We start from the raw sequence: 17,996 nt of genomic DNA, 5'->3' as shown, positions 1-17,996 counted from the left end.
AAGGCCATCCCAAAAAAATTCCTTCTTAACCCTGTGGTAAGTTTTTAAAAATCCTGAGTGCCCTCCTAAGGGAGAAGTGTGCAATTCCATAAAAATCTTTTGTTTGAGTTGGGAATTCTTACAGAGGTATAAGCGATCTTTGTACCATAACGAATCATTTTGCCAGCTAAATGTATCAGATGTACTAGAATCTTGTTGTAACTTTCGAATAAGTGCCCACACTTCTTCATCATTCTTCCATTCCTCCCTTGCTTCATTTATCCAATCTGGTTGGATAATAGAAATGGCGCACAATAATGCTTTCAAATCCTCATCCTTTCTTGAGTGTGCATCTGCCACCACATTTTGCTTCCCTTTTTTATAGATGATTTCAAGGTCATAACCCAACATTTTTGTGACCCACTTTTGTTGCTCTTCAGATGATAATCTTTGTTCTAAAAAGTATTTAAGGCTATCATGATCCGTTTTTACCTTGAAGTGTCTTCCCATTAGGTAGGGTCGCCATTTCTTAAGTGCATGTAGTATTGCCAACATTTCCTTCTCATAAATAGCTTTGTGTAAAAACTTTCCCTTGATTAAACGACTTTCAAAAGCAATGGGTCTTTCATCTTGCATTAAAACAACACCAATTCCATTTCCTGAAGCATCACATTCCACAATAAAGGTTTTTGTGAAGTCCGATGTAGCTAAGACCAGTGCTTGGCATATTGCCTCTTTAAGATGTTTGAAGGCCTTTGTTGCTTCTAGAGTCCATGAAAATGCATCTTTCTTCAATAATGTTGTTAGAGGTGCTGCTATTCTCCCATAATTCTTAACAAACTTGCGATAACACCCTGTCAACCCGTGAAATCCTCGCAGATGCTTTATGGATGTGGGGATTTTCCATTCCTTAATAGCTTTAATTTTGCTAGGGTCTACCTTAACTCCTTCATGAGATACAATATGACCCAGATATTCCACCTCTTGTACTCCAAAGAAACATTTGGATCTTTTTGCATATAATTGTTTCTCCTCCAATAGTTGTAGCACCCTATCAACATGGTCAACATGATCCTTCCAAGACTTGCTGTAGATTAGTATATTATCAAAAAATACTAACACAAATTTTCTAAGGAAGGGTTTGAAAATGGAATTCATCAAACCTTGAAATGTAGAAGGTGCATTGGTAAGGCCAAAGTGCATGACCAAAAATTCATAATGGCCCTCATGAGTTCTAAATGTTGTTTTTGGAATGTCTTCAGTCTTCATTCTAATTTGATGATATCCTAAACGAAGATCCAACTTGGTGAAGTAAATTGATCCATGCAATTCATCCAGTAATTCATCAATGAGAGGAATGAGAAACTTATCCTATAATCCGGACACATGCGCCATGATCCATCCTTCTTGTGCACCAATACTACTGGAGCGAAGAAAGAACTTTGACTAGGTTGAATTATACCAGCCTCTAGCATTTATGCAACCATACATTCAATTTCACTCTTTTGGGCATAGGGATATCTGTACGGCCTGATATTTGGAGGAACACTTCTTGGAATCAGATGAATAGCATGATCATGATCACGAATAGATGGAGACCTTTGGGAGTCTCAAATACATTGGAATGATTGTCCAAGACTTTTTGGATATCTGGAGAAATAGATGATTTCGATGTGGAAACATCTAGCGAACATAATTGTGCAATTACACCTCTTTGTTCCTTTTTTAGAAGCTTTGTCATACCGTTAGAGTTGATTATTTTTCCCGGTTTCCCTACAATACCCATTAATTCAACTTCCTTTCCTTCCGCAAAAAATTTCATGAAAAGTTCTTGAAAATTAAAAGCTATTGTACCCAAGGATTGTAGCCATTGGACTCCTAATACAACATCAGCACCTCCCATTGGAATGGAAAGAATTGGGCTATAGTCAATACATATTCTCCCATGGATAGCTTGATATTATGGCACTTTCCAGAGCAATTTATCTTTTCTCCATTTGCAATCATCACTTGACACTCTGATGCTGGATATAGGAAGCAATTCAATTCTTTTTCTGTCTTACAATGAATAAAATTATGGGTACTTCCTGAATCAATCAACATTATTACCTTTTTCTTCTTTATTTGTCCTTCTATCTTGATGGTTTGAGGAGTGGTAATTCTAGCCAATGCATTACAAGATATGGTCAGATTCATTTCTTCTTTATCTAGGCTTTGTTCCTAGAGTATATCATCTTTTTTTGACCTTTTTTTCTCCTTTTCTTTTTCCTCTTCACAATCTATGTAGAATAATTTCTTCTCAGCACACTTATGACCTTTAGTGTATTTGATATCACAACTATAACAAAGCCCTTTTGCTCTTTTTTCTTCCAATTATTGTGGTGTCAACCTTATAGGTTGTGGAAGACTAGGGGCAACAACACTTCCATCTTTATAGTTGTGAGTGCCATGCTTCCTGGTTGCCATAATTTTGCTTTCCATTTTTCTTGCTAACCTGAATGCCTTCTCTAATGAATCAGGTTCCCAAAGGCGAACATCATGTTGGATATTATCCTTTAAAGTCCCTATGAACACATCAATCCTATGCTCCTCTAGAATATTTTTTACCCTTATGTTCAATTTTAGGAACTCCTCAATGTGCTCTATTATTGAACCCTTTTGTTTGAGACTTATCAATTAGCTAAAAAAAGTGTTTCTTTTTGTATCCTCATAATGTGTTGTCAATTCTTCCGTAAGAATTGCCCAAGTGATTATTTGTTTACGAGAGAAAAGCCATTAATACCATACAAACTGATTTGGTTCCAAATATAAAGTTGCAATACATACCTTTTGTGTATTTTGCACATTATTGAGATCGAAAAATTGTTCCATCTATAATATCCATGTTGCAGGATCCTTGCCATCAAACTTCCTCATATTGATTTTTGGAATATGGTGGGTATTCGATCCAATATTAGAGTCTATGAAATCATGATTAACATTTCTTTTGTTCGCATCATGAGTTTCCTTTACTACCTTTTCACCATTAGTAAATATTTCTTGTAGAAAATTTGTCAAATCTATCTTCAAATCTGCCATGCCTGTCTTCAAATCTATCTTCAAATCATTCATCTTAGCTTCCACGCCATTCATATTAGCTTCCACACCCTTTATCTTAGATTCCATGGAGTATGCTCCATCAATTATATGATTTAGTCTTACAAAATACAAAAAATCAACAAGAGCTTGAACAATCGTTCAATAAGAGCTTGAACAATTGTTCAACAAGAAAGAATTATAAATTAGCAAAGAAAAAGACCGGTAGAAATATGAAGACAAAGAAAGTTGTGTTAAACATAGAAGCCTTACAAAGATATTAGATGATTGATAATAAGAAGTAGAAAAATACTTCTCAAGTTAACTTAAAAGGATTAATAAAAAAAGACCCATTGTTTTCTAAGGCCTTGACAAAAAAATAAAGTACTATGGCCAATTGGGAAGAACGAGAAAATGAAGCACGTCAGAATGACGGAGGAACACATAGAGAAAATGACAAAAAAAACGACCAAGGAAGAAAAAAGTCTAGCAACTTCATCCTTTCACTGTTCTCCCCACTTAGATTCTACCTGTTTTTAGTGGTGTAATGGACCCAAAGAAACATCTGGATTAGTTTCATAGCATATGCAACATTCACCTATTTGAACACATTGATGTCATGATCAGAGTCTTTCTACATACATTTATGGACCAACATATGATTGGTATCTTTCACTTCCCACCTATACAATCTCTTCTTTTGATGATATGGAGGAAGTATTCATGTCAATATTTGCTTGACCAATTGCTTATCATACACTTCTTACAAAGTTTACTTAAATCCATATTGAGAAAAATGAAAGGCTCATAATTTCAATCTCCACTTCTTTTAGACCCTGCAAGAAATCCCTATGGAGCAATGAGTGGATGACTCAATGATATTTGGATGTTACCTTAATGCTATACCATCAAATGCAAAATATGCTCTAAATCTTCCCATATTGTACATAGAAAAATGCAATAAGGAAAACCACTATAATGGAGAAAGACATGATCGAAAGCAATGTTAAGCTAGAAAGCATCCTTGGGCTTCTCCAGAAACAAACATCCAAATTGGCATTGCCTTCACATCAATTAGTACATATACATATGCAAGATCAATACATATACAAGATCACGTAGTAGGAAGAGGAATTTTACAAAATAGGATTTCCAAGTAGTATTTTTCAAGATCAAGGAGTTGGAATGGGAATCTTTCAAGGATAATCTCTGAATATAAGGAATGTTTTAGATGAAGTTTTGAGAACGCAACAAGAGGTAGAAATTGTGCAACTCGATTGGACTCTAAGACAAATGAAAATGATATTACTCGTCTCAAGAGAAATGATAAGCTTATCTCATGACAAATAGGAAAAACGGTGATGTTGAATTCTAGAGAACAAATTGATTAAAATTAGAAGCCCAAAGGACATGGACAAAGAGCATTTTGTGCGCCAAATCCAAATGTAGTCATTTTGAAAGAAAATGGCACGTTTGAAGAACTTCATGAGTACTCAGATCCTTCAACCAATGAAAGAATTCAAGAATCAAATGTCCTAGAATGCATGCAATGTGAAGAGAGCATACAAACTTTTACCCCGTAAAACTATGATGAACATGAAAATTATGAAAAAGATCAAGAGAATTTCATTCAAACAAGAGCTCAACTAAGTAGGTTCAAGCCTAGAAATCAAGTAGGTAAAGGAAAAGCATTCAATAATACTCCTCATTCAACCCTTCATCAAGCTAATGAATAGCATACAAGGAACAAGCTAATGCAATGATGAAGATGACTTATAACATAATGAATGAATTCATAGAGCTACAAATCACTCATTCTTTTGTTAAAGTGATTAAAATACCTCAACAAAAGGAGAACTTGTTGAAAGCCTAGGAGAATACAAATCCATCAAGCTCAAGAATAGAAACAACTTTTATCAGTAGTTAACAAAGACCCAAGTACCTCCACCTAGAGTAAGAAGAAAGATACTCCTTTTTATCTCTCTCAAAAATCATGATTTTTATCTTACATAATTGCATGGTCCATAGTTGTCTACAAATAATATAATGCCACTTTCAATTATGAAGTTTTTAGGATTGGAACACCAAATATTATGAAGCCCCAAAAAAGTATACACGCTATTGATTCAAAATAGATTCCTTCCTATGATAAAATTAAAGATTTCTGTGCATGGATAAACTCTGCTCCACATATAAATACAATCTTCTCTCTGATTGTAGTTGACTTTCCAATGGCTTATGGAGTTGTTGTTGGTTGTGATTAATCAAATAGCTGATCGTACCTACGGTTGTATAACTTTGTTTTACTTTTGTATGATCTATGAAATGGATTTTGAAGGGCTGTAAAGCTTTCAAATGAAATATTTGCTCCGGATCTATCCTATACAAATTTGTGACAGAAATAGCGACTAAGATGGCCATAAAGCGATCTCTTACTTCCAGATTAAAGGTTATTTGGGCACAAGTACCATACGAAATTAGATACAGAGGTTCATTAAATGAAAAAAACAGTTATATTCACTTGGAGCTGGTGCCGAAGAGGATTTGCTGTCTCGTGCATAAGCTTTCACATTCAAGCTTCGGCCTGATGATGTGGATTGCATGATGTGCTTTTTATTGTTCACTGATGAAATATTTGATGCATTTTAAAAAGAATTCTGAGAAATAGTTTGACAAACCATCTAATAGTTCTAACAGATCACTTGGTGAAAGCATTGCTTAAAGCATATTCAGAATAATATTTGTATTGTTGTGTAGGTAATGAAGTATGGTACAAATGAAACACTACCAGACCAAGCCTTAAATGGCCATTCAGCACAGGTGTTATTTTAGCCAATTTGGAACCCACAAGTGCTTTATCTTGATTGTGGTCTTTTATCAAAAGGTGGCAAATCACTTTTAGACAATACTTTTATTTCAAACTGGCGATCAAATGCAAAAACAAATTTGTTTCTCCGCGGCTCTCTCCTCTTTTTTATGAAACTCTGGTTAAATGTAGTCAACTATTTATCATGCTGGAATCGCGGCTCTCTCCTCTTTTTTATGAAACTCTGCTTAAATGTAGTCAACTATTTATCATGCTGGAATCATACAACTGTTTCCTTCATATATACCAAACGCTAGAAGAGAATATGAAGAGGAAGAGCATGCTGCTTTCCCAAGTTCTTGATCACACGATATTGCTTCTTCTAATGTATTTCTGTGAGACACTGAGGGATCTTCTAACACCACAAATTGTTCAGAAAGAGATTCAGAGGACTGCAACACCCGCCTCTGTGTGGAAGATCTGCCAGAAACAACCAACTTCAAGAGTTAGATTCGTAGATCTATTACTTGATTAGAAGAGAAAATGAAGATTAAGTGGTTACTCTAGAGTCTAAATGACAAAATAAATCTTTAATTAATGTCTAGTTTCTATCCTTGCCATCAGGAATCACGTAGGGGAACCATATTTCCCGTAGTGGAGTGTCTAAATCTTGAAACATTTCCCGGTATCTTTCTTAAACTTTTTCAGTTTTTCTTGGATAAGTTTTCTAAACATTTTCAGGTCAAGTTTAGGATGCATTTTGAAAAGAAAGGCCCAATTCCTCAAATCGAACTTATACTTATTTCAATTAGATATTTGTTTGCCGAAACTTGGTAGTGAAGAGTGATGCCCTTGAAGCAAATTTTAAGAGTTGTCTGTTCTTTTCAGCTTTTAAGTTGCTTGGGTAGCCTTCCAGGTTTTTAATGCTATATATTTCTTGTGGAGGAGATTATTTGCTCTTCATAGGCTGTTAAATGTGATTCGAGTCTTCTTTTTGTGTGATTCAATTCTGTTTTTTGTTTCTATATCCTTTTACTAGCAAAGACCATTTACTATTAATGGGCTGTTCAATGCAATTTGCCTTTCTTAAGTGTACTTTTCAGCGCTTTAACAAGTAATTAATTGTACAAAGATAGTTTCTTTACCTTCTTTTCACATACATTACAAAATATATTTTGGTTGCAACTCAAAAGTTTTAGGTTTCACATTTCTGATTACTTGTTTTGTGGTTGATGAGGTTTACAATCTGTCAATCTGACAAGGAAAGAAAAGATTCAAGTTAGGAAATATAATCGATATCTTTAATATCTAAATGATTTGTGGTGTCATGACTGTTCGTGTGAACCAAAGATTATATTAAACATCATCAAATATGAGTACAATGATATCATCTAAGCAACCTCACCAATCTCTTCCATTTTAGTTTATTTATGAAGTAAAGACAAGAAAGGGAATAAGTTTCTCTGTATTCAACTCCAAAACATGGGCATTACTGGCAGTGTTTTGATCAGAGGGAATAGCAGGGCACCAAAAAGAGGAAGTGGTGATGTAGTACTAAGGATAAATTATGAAAGATTCCCTAAATGCAAGTTCATAAAAAATGTAGATGCAACTACTCCCTTATTTGACAAATAAAAAAATGCAATCAATGGTGTACTTGGGAAGAGTCAGTTACTAGCTCTCATCTTGCCATATCTCTTACATGTACAAATTCATAAGAAAAATAATAAAAACTGCACTAAATCCTATAGAATAAGAATCAAAGGTAAAAGAAGAAGGTTCAGAACTTGGGAGGATTTTGGCAGTCTGAGCGAGCCCATCCAATCTGGTTTTTCTCATTGTCATAAACAACAAGGTGCTCTTGCAAAGAGATATTTGCAAAATGCAACACACTTTTGTTACTTTATCTTAATACAATCACCAACATGTAGATTTAGAACATGCCTTAACTGCTCTAGATACAAGTCCACCCAAGGTCATTCATGACATGCTTGTAGAAAAATCAGACTGACAAACACACAAACAAAAAGCAGCAAAACAATATGTTGTTTCATTACCTCCAAGAATATTCGTGTCCACATTACCGATTGCAGTACCATTCAAGATTCCCGAGCAGACGTTACCTTTTTCCTGTGCATTGAAACTCATTCAGCAGTAATCTTTTTTTATCATAGCAATCATTAAGCTTAATGAATAAATAGCTTCTTCAATAATATCTTCTTTGGCAGACTCATAATGTTGATCCTTGAATGCTATCTCATGTTACAATCTCATCTAGTGGTAAAATACAGTTCTTATAGAGTATGTCAAAGCTTATGCATGCTTACACTGATGACCAAATAACCTTCTGGGAAAATTTCCATCTGTTTTGCTCTGGCACTTCTAAATTTGAGTGTTAACAACTGAAAGTATGGTGCCGCCTTTGCAACAGAGCTGATACATTTCACAAAACTCAGGAAGCATTCAGGATACTAATATCTTTCCAATGGCCATAGTTTTTATAATTTGTACTCCAAATAATGCTAAGATGAAAAGGTTGACTTTCTGGCCATAGTTTTTATAATGTGTACTCTAAATAGGCCGGAGATTGAATTGTTGAAATTGAACTCACACTTGATTTTCAAAACTTAATCAAAACCATTTACCTGAACCTATTTTTCCCTCGCCAACAGAGTGGTAGGAATGAGTCTGATGAATCTTGTTCCAACTGATTCCTAGCTAGGTGTTCTTTAACCTGTCAGCATTGCATTATTAGAAACAGACAAATTCATTATAGTACAAGGGAAGGGTAATTTGTGATACTTACAGCTGAAAGGAAAGCACTATAAGCCTGATTTGTGAAGTATGTGTAGGAGCTACCACTATCAAATATTATTCTTCCTAGTCTTTTTCCATCTCCATCTTTGTCAAGGGGTTTGTTCCCAAACATCATCTGTGCAGCCCCCACATCATAGTGTTTTCTGTAAAACAAGAGAACAGTATGATAATAGAAGTTCACAAATTATTTTAAATAGCAAATTAAATCAAGAAAGTTTATTTTAAAGGGATTCCAAGTTCATTCTTAAAGCAGAAGACATGGGAGTTGTTTCTAACTAGAGGCCTATGATGCAACTCAGTGTCCCTAATACCTATGAATTATGGGCCAAGTCTAAAATGCAAGATGCTACTGTAAGTAAATAGAAAACTGGCTTTAGGATGGGAAGATACTTGTCAGAGAATATAGTTAACTCGTAGGAAATTCTAGATTGAGCTTCAAGAACATATCAAAATATATTGTTAGTGATGTACTTCTCCAAGGCTTAGACAGAATGGAGTTGCATGTTTTCAAGTTGATGTTTCTGAAGGAAGGAATACTGTTGCAATGACGTCTCTTTACTTCATCTTTTTCTTAATAAATATGCCATAGGGTATATGATAATAATAATTTCAGGTCTTAAACAAATACATCTCCTACAAAGTGGTTCTTAGCTGATTAACAATTATCTTGCAACGGACATAGTTTTACACCTACAAACAGATCATATAATGTGGAATGGACTAGAAAGCCTGTTGACAACATTTGTTTAGTAATTTGAGCTTAAATTGGACGTTAAGGAAGAAGTTATAGCCACCCATTCTATGAATCTATTCAAATGGAGTAATGGCTTCTTTAGCAAGGATGGAGATAGTTACAGAAAGAAGAAAGAAGTAGCCTCTATTGGAAACCATTTTTCCTACAAGTTTCCTCTTTGCTAAACATGGGAGTGAGCTACAAATAAAATAAACATAACAAGTGAATATGAATGGATAACAGTTATATATTCATAGTTGGGGAATCTATCATCTTTTGAAAGGGTCTTTGCACAATGTTTATTGATTATTCCCCTCCAAAAAGTAAGCATCTTGGTCACATGATTGCATTATAGTTTATAACAAATGATAAATGGTCAGATAGAAACTAAGCAAGTAAAATGCATGCATTAATTCTAAAGTGTACAGCATGGAGCTAAAACAATTAGTTATTCAACACTATACATTTGGTACCAACTTCCAAGTATAAGGCGGTAGGCTAAACATATTAAAAACATGAGCCATGGAAATGGCTGATAATATGAAAGGAGAAAAAAACAACTTGCTTGAAAGCAGAAAGAGTTTTTCATATATTTAACATTATGTATATTATAGAAGTAAAAGATGAATCTTTTATCATATTGTTCAAGTTCCTTTGGAGACGATGGTGAAAATGTTCTCAGATTGTTATTCACATTTGTAATAACCTAAGATGGTCCTCGTCTTATCTGGTAATCTAACTCAAAATAGTTGGTATCCCTCTCTAAGATAGCTGAGGCAAATGACATTTAAAAGGCCGCAAAGAAGAAGAAACCTTGATGAAGATCAAGCCAGCTAAGTTGCATGTGAAAAAACAACTGTTTAAGATCTTAAGCTGGAACTAATGTACAGACACTTGAGTGACAACTAGAAACATGGAATCTAGCTCAATATCCTTCTCTAGGATAGCATGAGGCAAAGGAATGTTTCAAGACATCTGGAAGTTGGAACCTTAGATTTTTATATCAGAAAGGTCACAAAGAAAAGGAAGAACCTTGATGAATATTAAACCTGCTAAGTTGTATATGAGAAAAACATCTGATTAAGATCTTAAAATGGAACTATTGCACTTGGGTGACAACTTAAAACATGGAATCTAGCCTTTGACAATTTTAAATTAGTCGTTATCAAAACAAGATGAAAGAATGTAGTAAATGATATTTATAGACACTATCCACACTAAAGAATATTTAGACAGAAAATGAGATGCTAATATATATGTCACATAAAATGTGTAACAAAAATGAAGGTGGCATTGTTTATTTTGGGAAATGCTAATCTATTTACAAGCGTTTCAGGTATTTTTGTTCCAGGGCATGGAAGTAACCTTTAAGGAAAATCAAAGAGAAATATGTAAATATGGGATTATACAATGTGATACAAACTAAGTCATTTGTAGATAAATTGTAGAAGAGGAAGATCTATGGTTTATATGTTAAGCTAAATGTGCAACTCTGAGTAGAAGCTATGGGTTCATAGTATCACCTCAATGTACTATTATGGGTATTATTCTTCTCTTGAAATTGATGTAACTATTTTATCTCTATTTAATAATCCTCGTTGTTGTTCAACTATGGAAATCTCTTTTGAAAAAGGGTTCAATAAGATGCTAGTGTTGTTCATGGGGCAACTCGGACTGTCAGAACTTAGACCTATGACAGCATGGAGAGGAAGAAATACTCAGAGAAAATGCAGGGTCAGATAGCCTAAAAAATCTCTTCCTATACAGAATCCAGATTGATGTGGAGACTTGAGGAAGGGATGGAATAACATCAAGAGAAAACTATCAAGATTCAAAACTAGTTTAGATAGACGAAGAAGGACAATAGTTTTGGTGTTGTATCTCAGGGTACAGAAACCAGAATTACAGGAATTAACAGCAGATGTGTCTGAGCAAGTTGAAAACTCTAGGAGACCGTTTGTCTGTAAAACAGAACACAAAATGAAGATGAAGAACAACATTGTGAATATTCTGAATCCTAAAATGACCATGGGGTGGATCTGGAGGAATTTCGTCCCATCCATATAATCAAGACTGTAGATGAATAACCTTATCCAAACTCTCCATCGTTCTTGTACTGAAGCATGTTAAAGGACAGAAAACGGGAGCTCATACAATTTACACAAATTTTGGGTCAATTAAATAATCAGCACAAATGAATTCAAAACAAGAGGGCTCTGCTGATTCAGAGAATTCAAGATTAGCAGTTCAGTGAGGCTAAGAAGTGAATTTATACTATGTTCCTTGAGGTTGAAATTAAACGTGAATTCTGCTATGTGATGAACTAGGATTTGGTGCCTATTATATTGATGAAATTTTTGTGTTGAGGGTTACTTTTATGAAATATGTCGAGAAAGATTCTACTTGATTATTCTTAACTTTAAAATGAAAAGACAGCAGAGAGTGGATTTAATTTGATCTTACGTGGATGGCTTGCCAAGCATGGGAACCCAAGTCATTGCTAAGGTGGATACAAGATCATCACCAAAGAACATGTATCCCCCTCCTTGTCCTCTTCCAGAAATACAATGACCTATCACATTCTTGACATGGCCTTGCTTTGCCCATTGAGATGGAAGACTTGCCATACCACTTCCAAGACCCAAAACACCATCCATGTGTGTCACTGCCAAAGATCCCTGCTGGTTATATCCACACCTGTCACAAAAAACATCTATGAACATGGGTGATCACCTCGATTTATTTTTATGCCCATCACAACCACTACGGTGTTCACCTAAAACACTTTTTCCATTTTCTTTTTCTACATCCTCCACACCAGGACGGTCTATCAAGCCTTATTAAAATATGTAGTGACATTTTCTGGATAATCAAGATTATCAGATTCCATAATTCAGTAATTTTTCCAAATCCTCCACACCAGGACGGTCTATCAGGCCTTATTAAAATATGTAGTGACATTTTCTGGATAATCAAGATTATCAGATTCCATAATTCAGTAATTTTCATAGTTTTAGAAGCTGTTTGAAAGAAATGAATTCCACCTGACACCAACAAACTAACTAAAAGAAGCAACACATACCAAAAACAGAATTTGCTGGCACCCAACCTCCATTGGTGAGATTGGTGAGAAAGGCCCAAACAGTGTCTCTAACAAGGAATCCAAGAGAATAGCTATGATCGGCATAATCAATATCATAATCGCACTGTTGAGACATTTGTTTGTGGTTGTGATTATGACCACTTCCTACCTGCACAGCGACACACAGAGGATCGGTGCTTGGCATCAGGGAGCCTTTCTTTAGCTTGTACAACGGATGTGATCCCTGCACAGAAGACATAACCCTCTCATGTTGTCTCAAACTACCGAAACCAAGATAGAATGAATTCAAGAAATAATAAGTGTCCACTGATGACCCAAAAGCTGAGAGTGTAGTCAAATGCATCCATTACAGTAAATCAAGGAAGTGCAAAAGGCATATCCAATAGAGGAATGCAGAAAGACAACTAACAGAACATACAACAAATGCAACCCATGATGCAAATGCTAACAAGTAGAAAAGAATTTTCATATGCATCAATTGGGTCCTGCCAAGCACCATGAATATCTAGAAATCCAGCATGCTCAATGCCAGATTGGAATGCATGCTTAAACAAAAAGAAAGCAATGCATGGGCTACTGACCCAAAATGCAGAGGCTAATAACTTGGCTTATAAACCCATGATAACAACATAAATCCCACTGCCCAAAACGGTATTCACATGCAAATAAAGCCACTCCATTCATAGAAAGAACCTCGAAAGCGATGAACCCCAGGACCCTGAAATTACCCCAAAAAGCCCATAAGATCGGTTAAAAAACTATATAACCATCCAGAATTCACTGTCCAACACTGTTAAAACCCTTTAGTCTCATAGATCATTAAACCACATTAATGGCACCACTTAGTCATCAAAAACTGCGAGGATTTACTCTCGTACCTTAACGCCTCCTAAAGAATGAATAAAAGGGTTTCAAAAACATTTCTTATGAATCACATAAATTTTTTTGAAATTCAACCCTACATAATATTTAATTCCAGCGTGTTAAAAAACATTTCTTATGAATCTCCAGGGATTTCTGTCCTGCAATCTTGAAGTGTCTCAATTGTCACAAAACCTTAAAGAAAATTTTGAAATCTAATGTCCACGAAACCTAAAACACAGACCACTTTATGCTCAACAGGTAGAAAGCTTGGAACATTTAATCTGCCCCTTCATCTTGAGCTTTGACAAAGGCTTCTTCCTCAAATTTGCGACCAGCAACACTTTCCATAGACTGGTAAATGGGCTTCAGAATCATCTTTTCTTTTTCCAAGAACATTGTCTTTGCCAGTCTCTGCTGTCTCCTGGTCCTTTGTCTTTGCCATTCCTAACATGCATATTGAATTTATATTTTTCTTAAATGCTCAAGACAAGAAAGGCCTGAGCAGAAGGTTGGAAAAAATAAAAAAATCAAAAAAATCAAAAACCACTTTAGCCTTGAGTGATTTAAAAAGTATTGGAAGGAAAAAATTGAAAAAATAAAAAACTTCTTTAAACAAGATCAAAATAATCTGGTTTCTCTGCGAAATCCTTTCAGAATTCGAGTCTGGAATTTAACTATACATAAACTATGACCAGTATAGTAAACTATGACCAATACAAACACGATTTTCTGCAATTCCTTGAAGCAAGCTCTGAAGCAGTGCATTATTGTCTAAATGTATAAAATATTGCCCTGTTTTGTAAATTTTCGAGCAGCGAGAAAACACACAGAATAAAATCCTAACCTTACTCGGCCTGTCTCTGATCACTTCAGAAAATAGCTCAAATTGGAAGGCTGAAACAACAAACAGGCTGTCAAAACAACCATGTCATACCCTGCCATGGCCTAGACACCTCCTGGACTCTGTTTCCATAATCAGTGTGACGGACCGCTTCTTTGTTCAATTCTTCTCAATGACAGCTTTGAGGAATCAAGGGGCCAACCTGACTGAACAAACCCTTGGCCCTAAAAATTTGACAGATGAAAGAAATGCTCACTGTGGAGAGCTAATGATCCTCTGTTCCATTAGTATTGTTTTCGCTTGTGAAAGCTTCTTGGATCTTGTGATCGTTGTCCCAGAAAGGAGGAAATACAAGCATGGAAGGGCAATTGCTGTGCGGGTAAAAGGGGCATTCGATAACAGTGAAAGCGTCCCATTTATCAACACATACATACAACTGATATAGTTGATGCTCTCCCTCCTCGCTTCTGTTGCATTCGATTCTTGGCAGTTGTCCAGTGCTTTCTCTAATGGCTTCTTTGATATTCCTCAAACTGTATTCTCTTCCGTCAGGTTTAATACCTGCAAACAAACTACCAATTACTATTACAAATCTAAATACTGATTTTGTATGAAAGAATTAATTTGGCAGCGGTCTCGTGGTATCTGATCACCTGCTTCTTTAAGCGCCCCGAGAATGTCCATATTTTCTCTCAAGGAAAGAGCCGACTCAAAGTATGAATGCTCATCAAGATTGAGAGAGCAAGTGTCGTGCTTCTCCCATTCGTGCCCCCAGAATTTGTGTCCATCACTGCTAGGACAGCTTAAAGAATCCCAATATTTGTTCAGCTCTTCCTTCAGATCTGAAATCTGTAAATTCTCTCACAATACATAAAATCCGGCCATGATCATATAAGTCAAACATTATATTTTATTACCACGCATGGAAAAGTATAGAGTGAGCAGCACCTTTGAGTAATCGAATTCTCTGGAAGAATCACAGAACTGTGGACATTTCCCGTCGCTATAATTGGGCCAGAGACCATGAATGGAAAAGTCGGAAGCAGGCTTTCCTGTGCGAGGGTAACAACATCCTCTACGCGTATCACAGTATGAACCAGGCCACTGCATTTACAAGCAATTGATTTCCATTAACATACACTACGAGAAAGAATACTGAAGCAGAAAAGGAATTTGATGTTCATAATTAATATGTACATGTTGCACGAAATAATAAAAATCCAAGGATTTCAAAATAACACCAGTGAAATAACACTCAAATATGATGAGCACCAAAATTATACTTCAGAGGAAAGTCGGGCATTTGAAATCCCCCTTCAGATCTTCTAATACATCACTATCAGATTTGCATCTGGAAAGGCAGGTAGCCTGCCAGGAGCACAAACTCTGCAGGGCCAGATGTTGGCCTTGGCTGCGTCGTATCCAGAGTGTAATCACCTGCAGTGAAACGTATGACAACGCACTGCACGCTGTGTGGAGAAGGTCCTCGGGTATGAACTGTTCTCACAGCGCACTGAGGCATATCACCATTTTCGTCTACTGGTTCTCCGACTTCCTGTGACATGAACCCATTGGTTCTCCGACTTCCCGTGACATGAACCCTGGTTCTTCGACTTCCGGTGACATGTGATCCAACGGTTCAACCTTTCTCAATCGTCTAACATATAATCTAACGGTATTTAAGGGTGACAGATAGACAACAAAGGGAGTTCATTTCAGAGGGAACGCGGCCTAAATATAAAACACAACATTAATCATAAAAATCTAATGTTTCCGCATGTGAAGTTTTAAGGAAACATTTCTAAAGAGTGATTTACTTTTAATCATAAAAATCATAAATATAAATTAAAAAAGAAAAAACAATATTGACACTATTACATTAAAATAAAATCTTTATAATTTAAAATGAAAACTTTAAACTAAAATTATAAAGTGAAAACAAAACCTTCAAACTTGAACGAAAAGCTTTATTAGAATTATTCAGGATAAAACTCTTAATTTGTTTAAATTAAATCTATTTTATAAAACAAATTAAATCTATATTATATTTTTATAAAGAATAATAACAAGTATCCAAAGAAAAGAAAGACAATACTTTAAATTAAAATGAGATATATAAAGGCTGAAAAAATTACTATCTGAGAAAAGAAAAGAAAAGAGAGAATAAAAATATTATCAAAGAATGCCAAAAACTTACAATAATAAATCTTATAGCTACACTGCTAGAGCTTCATGGAGATAGTGGCTACATACTCTTTTAATCAACATTATAAAACCTGAAGAACAACTAACTTACTGGCTGGTTGCTTTAAATTTTCGAAAACTTATATTAAATATAATATGCTATGTTTCATCAATAATTCAATATCATGCATTTTCAAACCTACACAAGAACGACGATTAAGAGTATCCATTTTGGCCCTGGCTTTTCCTTGCTTAAGGTTGAAGTAGCTTTTTGATGATCTCAAAGAAGACCTATATTTTCAAACTTTCAAAACAGCGAAGTTAAGTGTGTCCTTTCTCGCCCTTTATTTTCGTTATGATAGCGTAAGGTTTAAGTAGCATTTTGAGGTTGAAGTATGTTTTTTGAGTTCTCAAAAGACATGTAAGATAAAACGTAGACATTTATCATTATCTAACCTTTTATTTGTACATGACCTTCTGCTGTTTGGAATTGGTTCTATCACAAAGGTTGGATACTTGAAAGAGCAGCTCGTATGGAAATCAATTTCCAGAAAACAACCATTTTATTAGGCTATAACCGCAATTAATCTCTACCTCTCATGAAACATTATTTGAAAGCATAATTAATAACTGTTTACTCGCAATTAATCTCTACCTCTCAGCAGGGGCATTTTGTCTTTGTTTGAAAACAGATGTTACCTACTACGGTTTATTCTGTCAAGAAATCTCCCCCCTCATTTAATAAATGAACATATTTCATGGTATCATATTCTTTAAATTCAACAAAAAAATCGAAACCACAGCTAAAATAAGAACACCTTTTACAGCCAAGCCCACAATAAGCATGTTAGTGTTCTACCCAACCGTGCAAACTATATTCAATGTTAGCAACAAAAATCCATTATCAATGCAGGAAGAGAGCAATCGAAATGACAATTTGTTGCATCTTAAGGATCAATTGCTAGCCTAGGTTCATTGAAATAATATGAAAACATACCCGGGAATTGGGAATTCTCAAACAAATCCAGAATGCTATGGACTCTGTTCGATGCGCTCCTCTCTGCTTAAACTGTTCTTGACCGGTGTCTCTTGAATGACAAATCTACGCTCGTCTCCAGCTTAAATTGTGCTCAAACCTCGCTTTACAGGCAGGCACAGCCGCTGACTCACAGAACTCAACTTGGAAATTGCTATTTTTGAAATGGACCAACTCGGAAACTTTTGTTTTTTAAATGGGATTTAACACCAATTGAGGAAAAACGGAGACAGAACCAAAACGTTGCAGCGAAAACGGATAAACTTTTTTGCATAAAACGTTGTGGGAAACGATCAGTTTCGCGAGAAACCAGTTTCCTGTCAATAAAAATGAGAACGCTCGTATAAAACGTGGTTTCCCGTCCCGTATGGTTTCTGGAGCTGTTTTTCGCAGGAACGTTGCCAATCGTTACGTTTCTGGTAACATAGGTACACAATATTACACAAAGAAATAGGCCTGAATTCTGAAAATGAAACAGGTGTGGAAACCTTGGGGATCAAGGCAATGAAAGTAGCCTTGATGGAGCCATAGATACTCCTCCTGATCCGTGATTCATCA

At 35.5% G+C, this 17,996-nt stretch overlaps 1 protein-coding gene across 5 annotated transcripts; it reads right to left on the bottom strand.

The window, feature by feature from the left end:
* Nucleotides 1-6,042: 6,042 nt before the first annotated feature.
* Nucleotides 6,043-15,969, bottom strand: LOC149153199 (aspartyl protease APCB1-like). Of its 5 annotated transcripts, XM_089438106.1 has the most exons (8): nt 14,222-14,488; nt 12,493-12,736; nt 11,874-12,107; nt 8,667-8,820; nt 8,506-8,594; nt 8,188-8,293; nt 7,918-7,990; nt 6,043-6,340 (listed from the first exon to the last, which is right to left on the bottom strand). In XM_089438106.1, the coding sequence occupies exons 3-8, from the start codon at nt 12,065-12,067 to the stop codon at nt 6,276-6,278; spliced, it is 681 nt and encodes a 226-aa protein (XP_089294232.1). In that variant the 5' UTR covers nt 12,068-12,107; nt 12,493-12,736; nt 14,222-14,488; the 3' UTR covers nt 6,043-6,275. The 5 variants fall into 5 exon arrangements, with proteins under 5 accessions (XP_089294232.1, XP_089294236.1, XP_089294234.1 ...); XM_089438110.1 differs by lacking the exons at nt 11,874-12,107; nt 12,493-12,736; nt 14,222-14,488 and adding exons at nt 15,167-15,322; nt 15,460-15,969; XM_089438108.1 differs by lacking the exons at nt 11,874-12,107; nt 12,493-12,736; nt 14,222-14,488 and adding exons at nt 15,167-15,322; nt 15,502-15,967.
* Between the last annotated feature and the right edge of the window lie 2,027 nt (nt 15,970-17,996).

This window comes from Pinus tabuliformis, chromosome 9, assembly GCF_031772625.1.
Source record: "Pinus tabuliformis cultivar Carrire ecotype Pingquan chromosome 9, CPIR1, whole genome shotgun sequence".
In the NCBI taxonomy this organism is placed as follows: domain Eukaryota; kingdom Viridiplantae; phylum Streptophyta; class Pinopsida; order Pinales; family Pinaceae; genus Pinus; species Pinus tabuliformis.
Note: the sequence above shows the minus strand (reverse complement) of the source record. Positions and strands in the feature narration are given on the sequence as shown.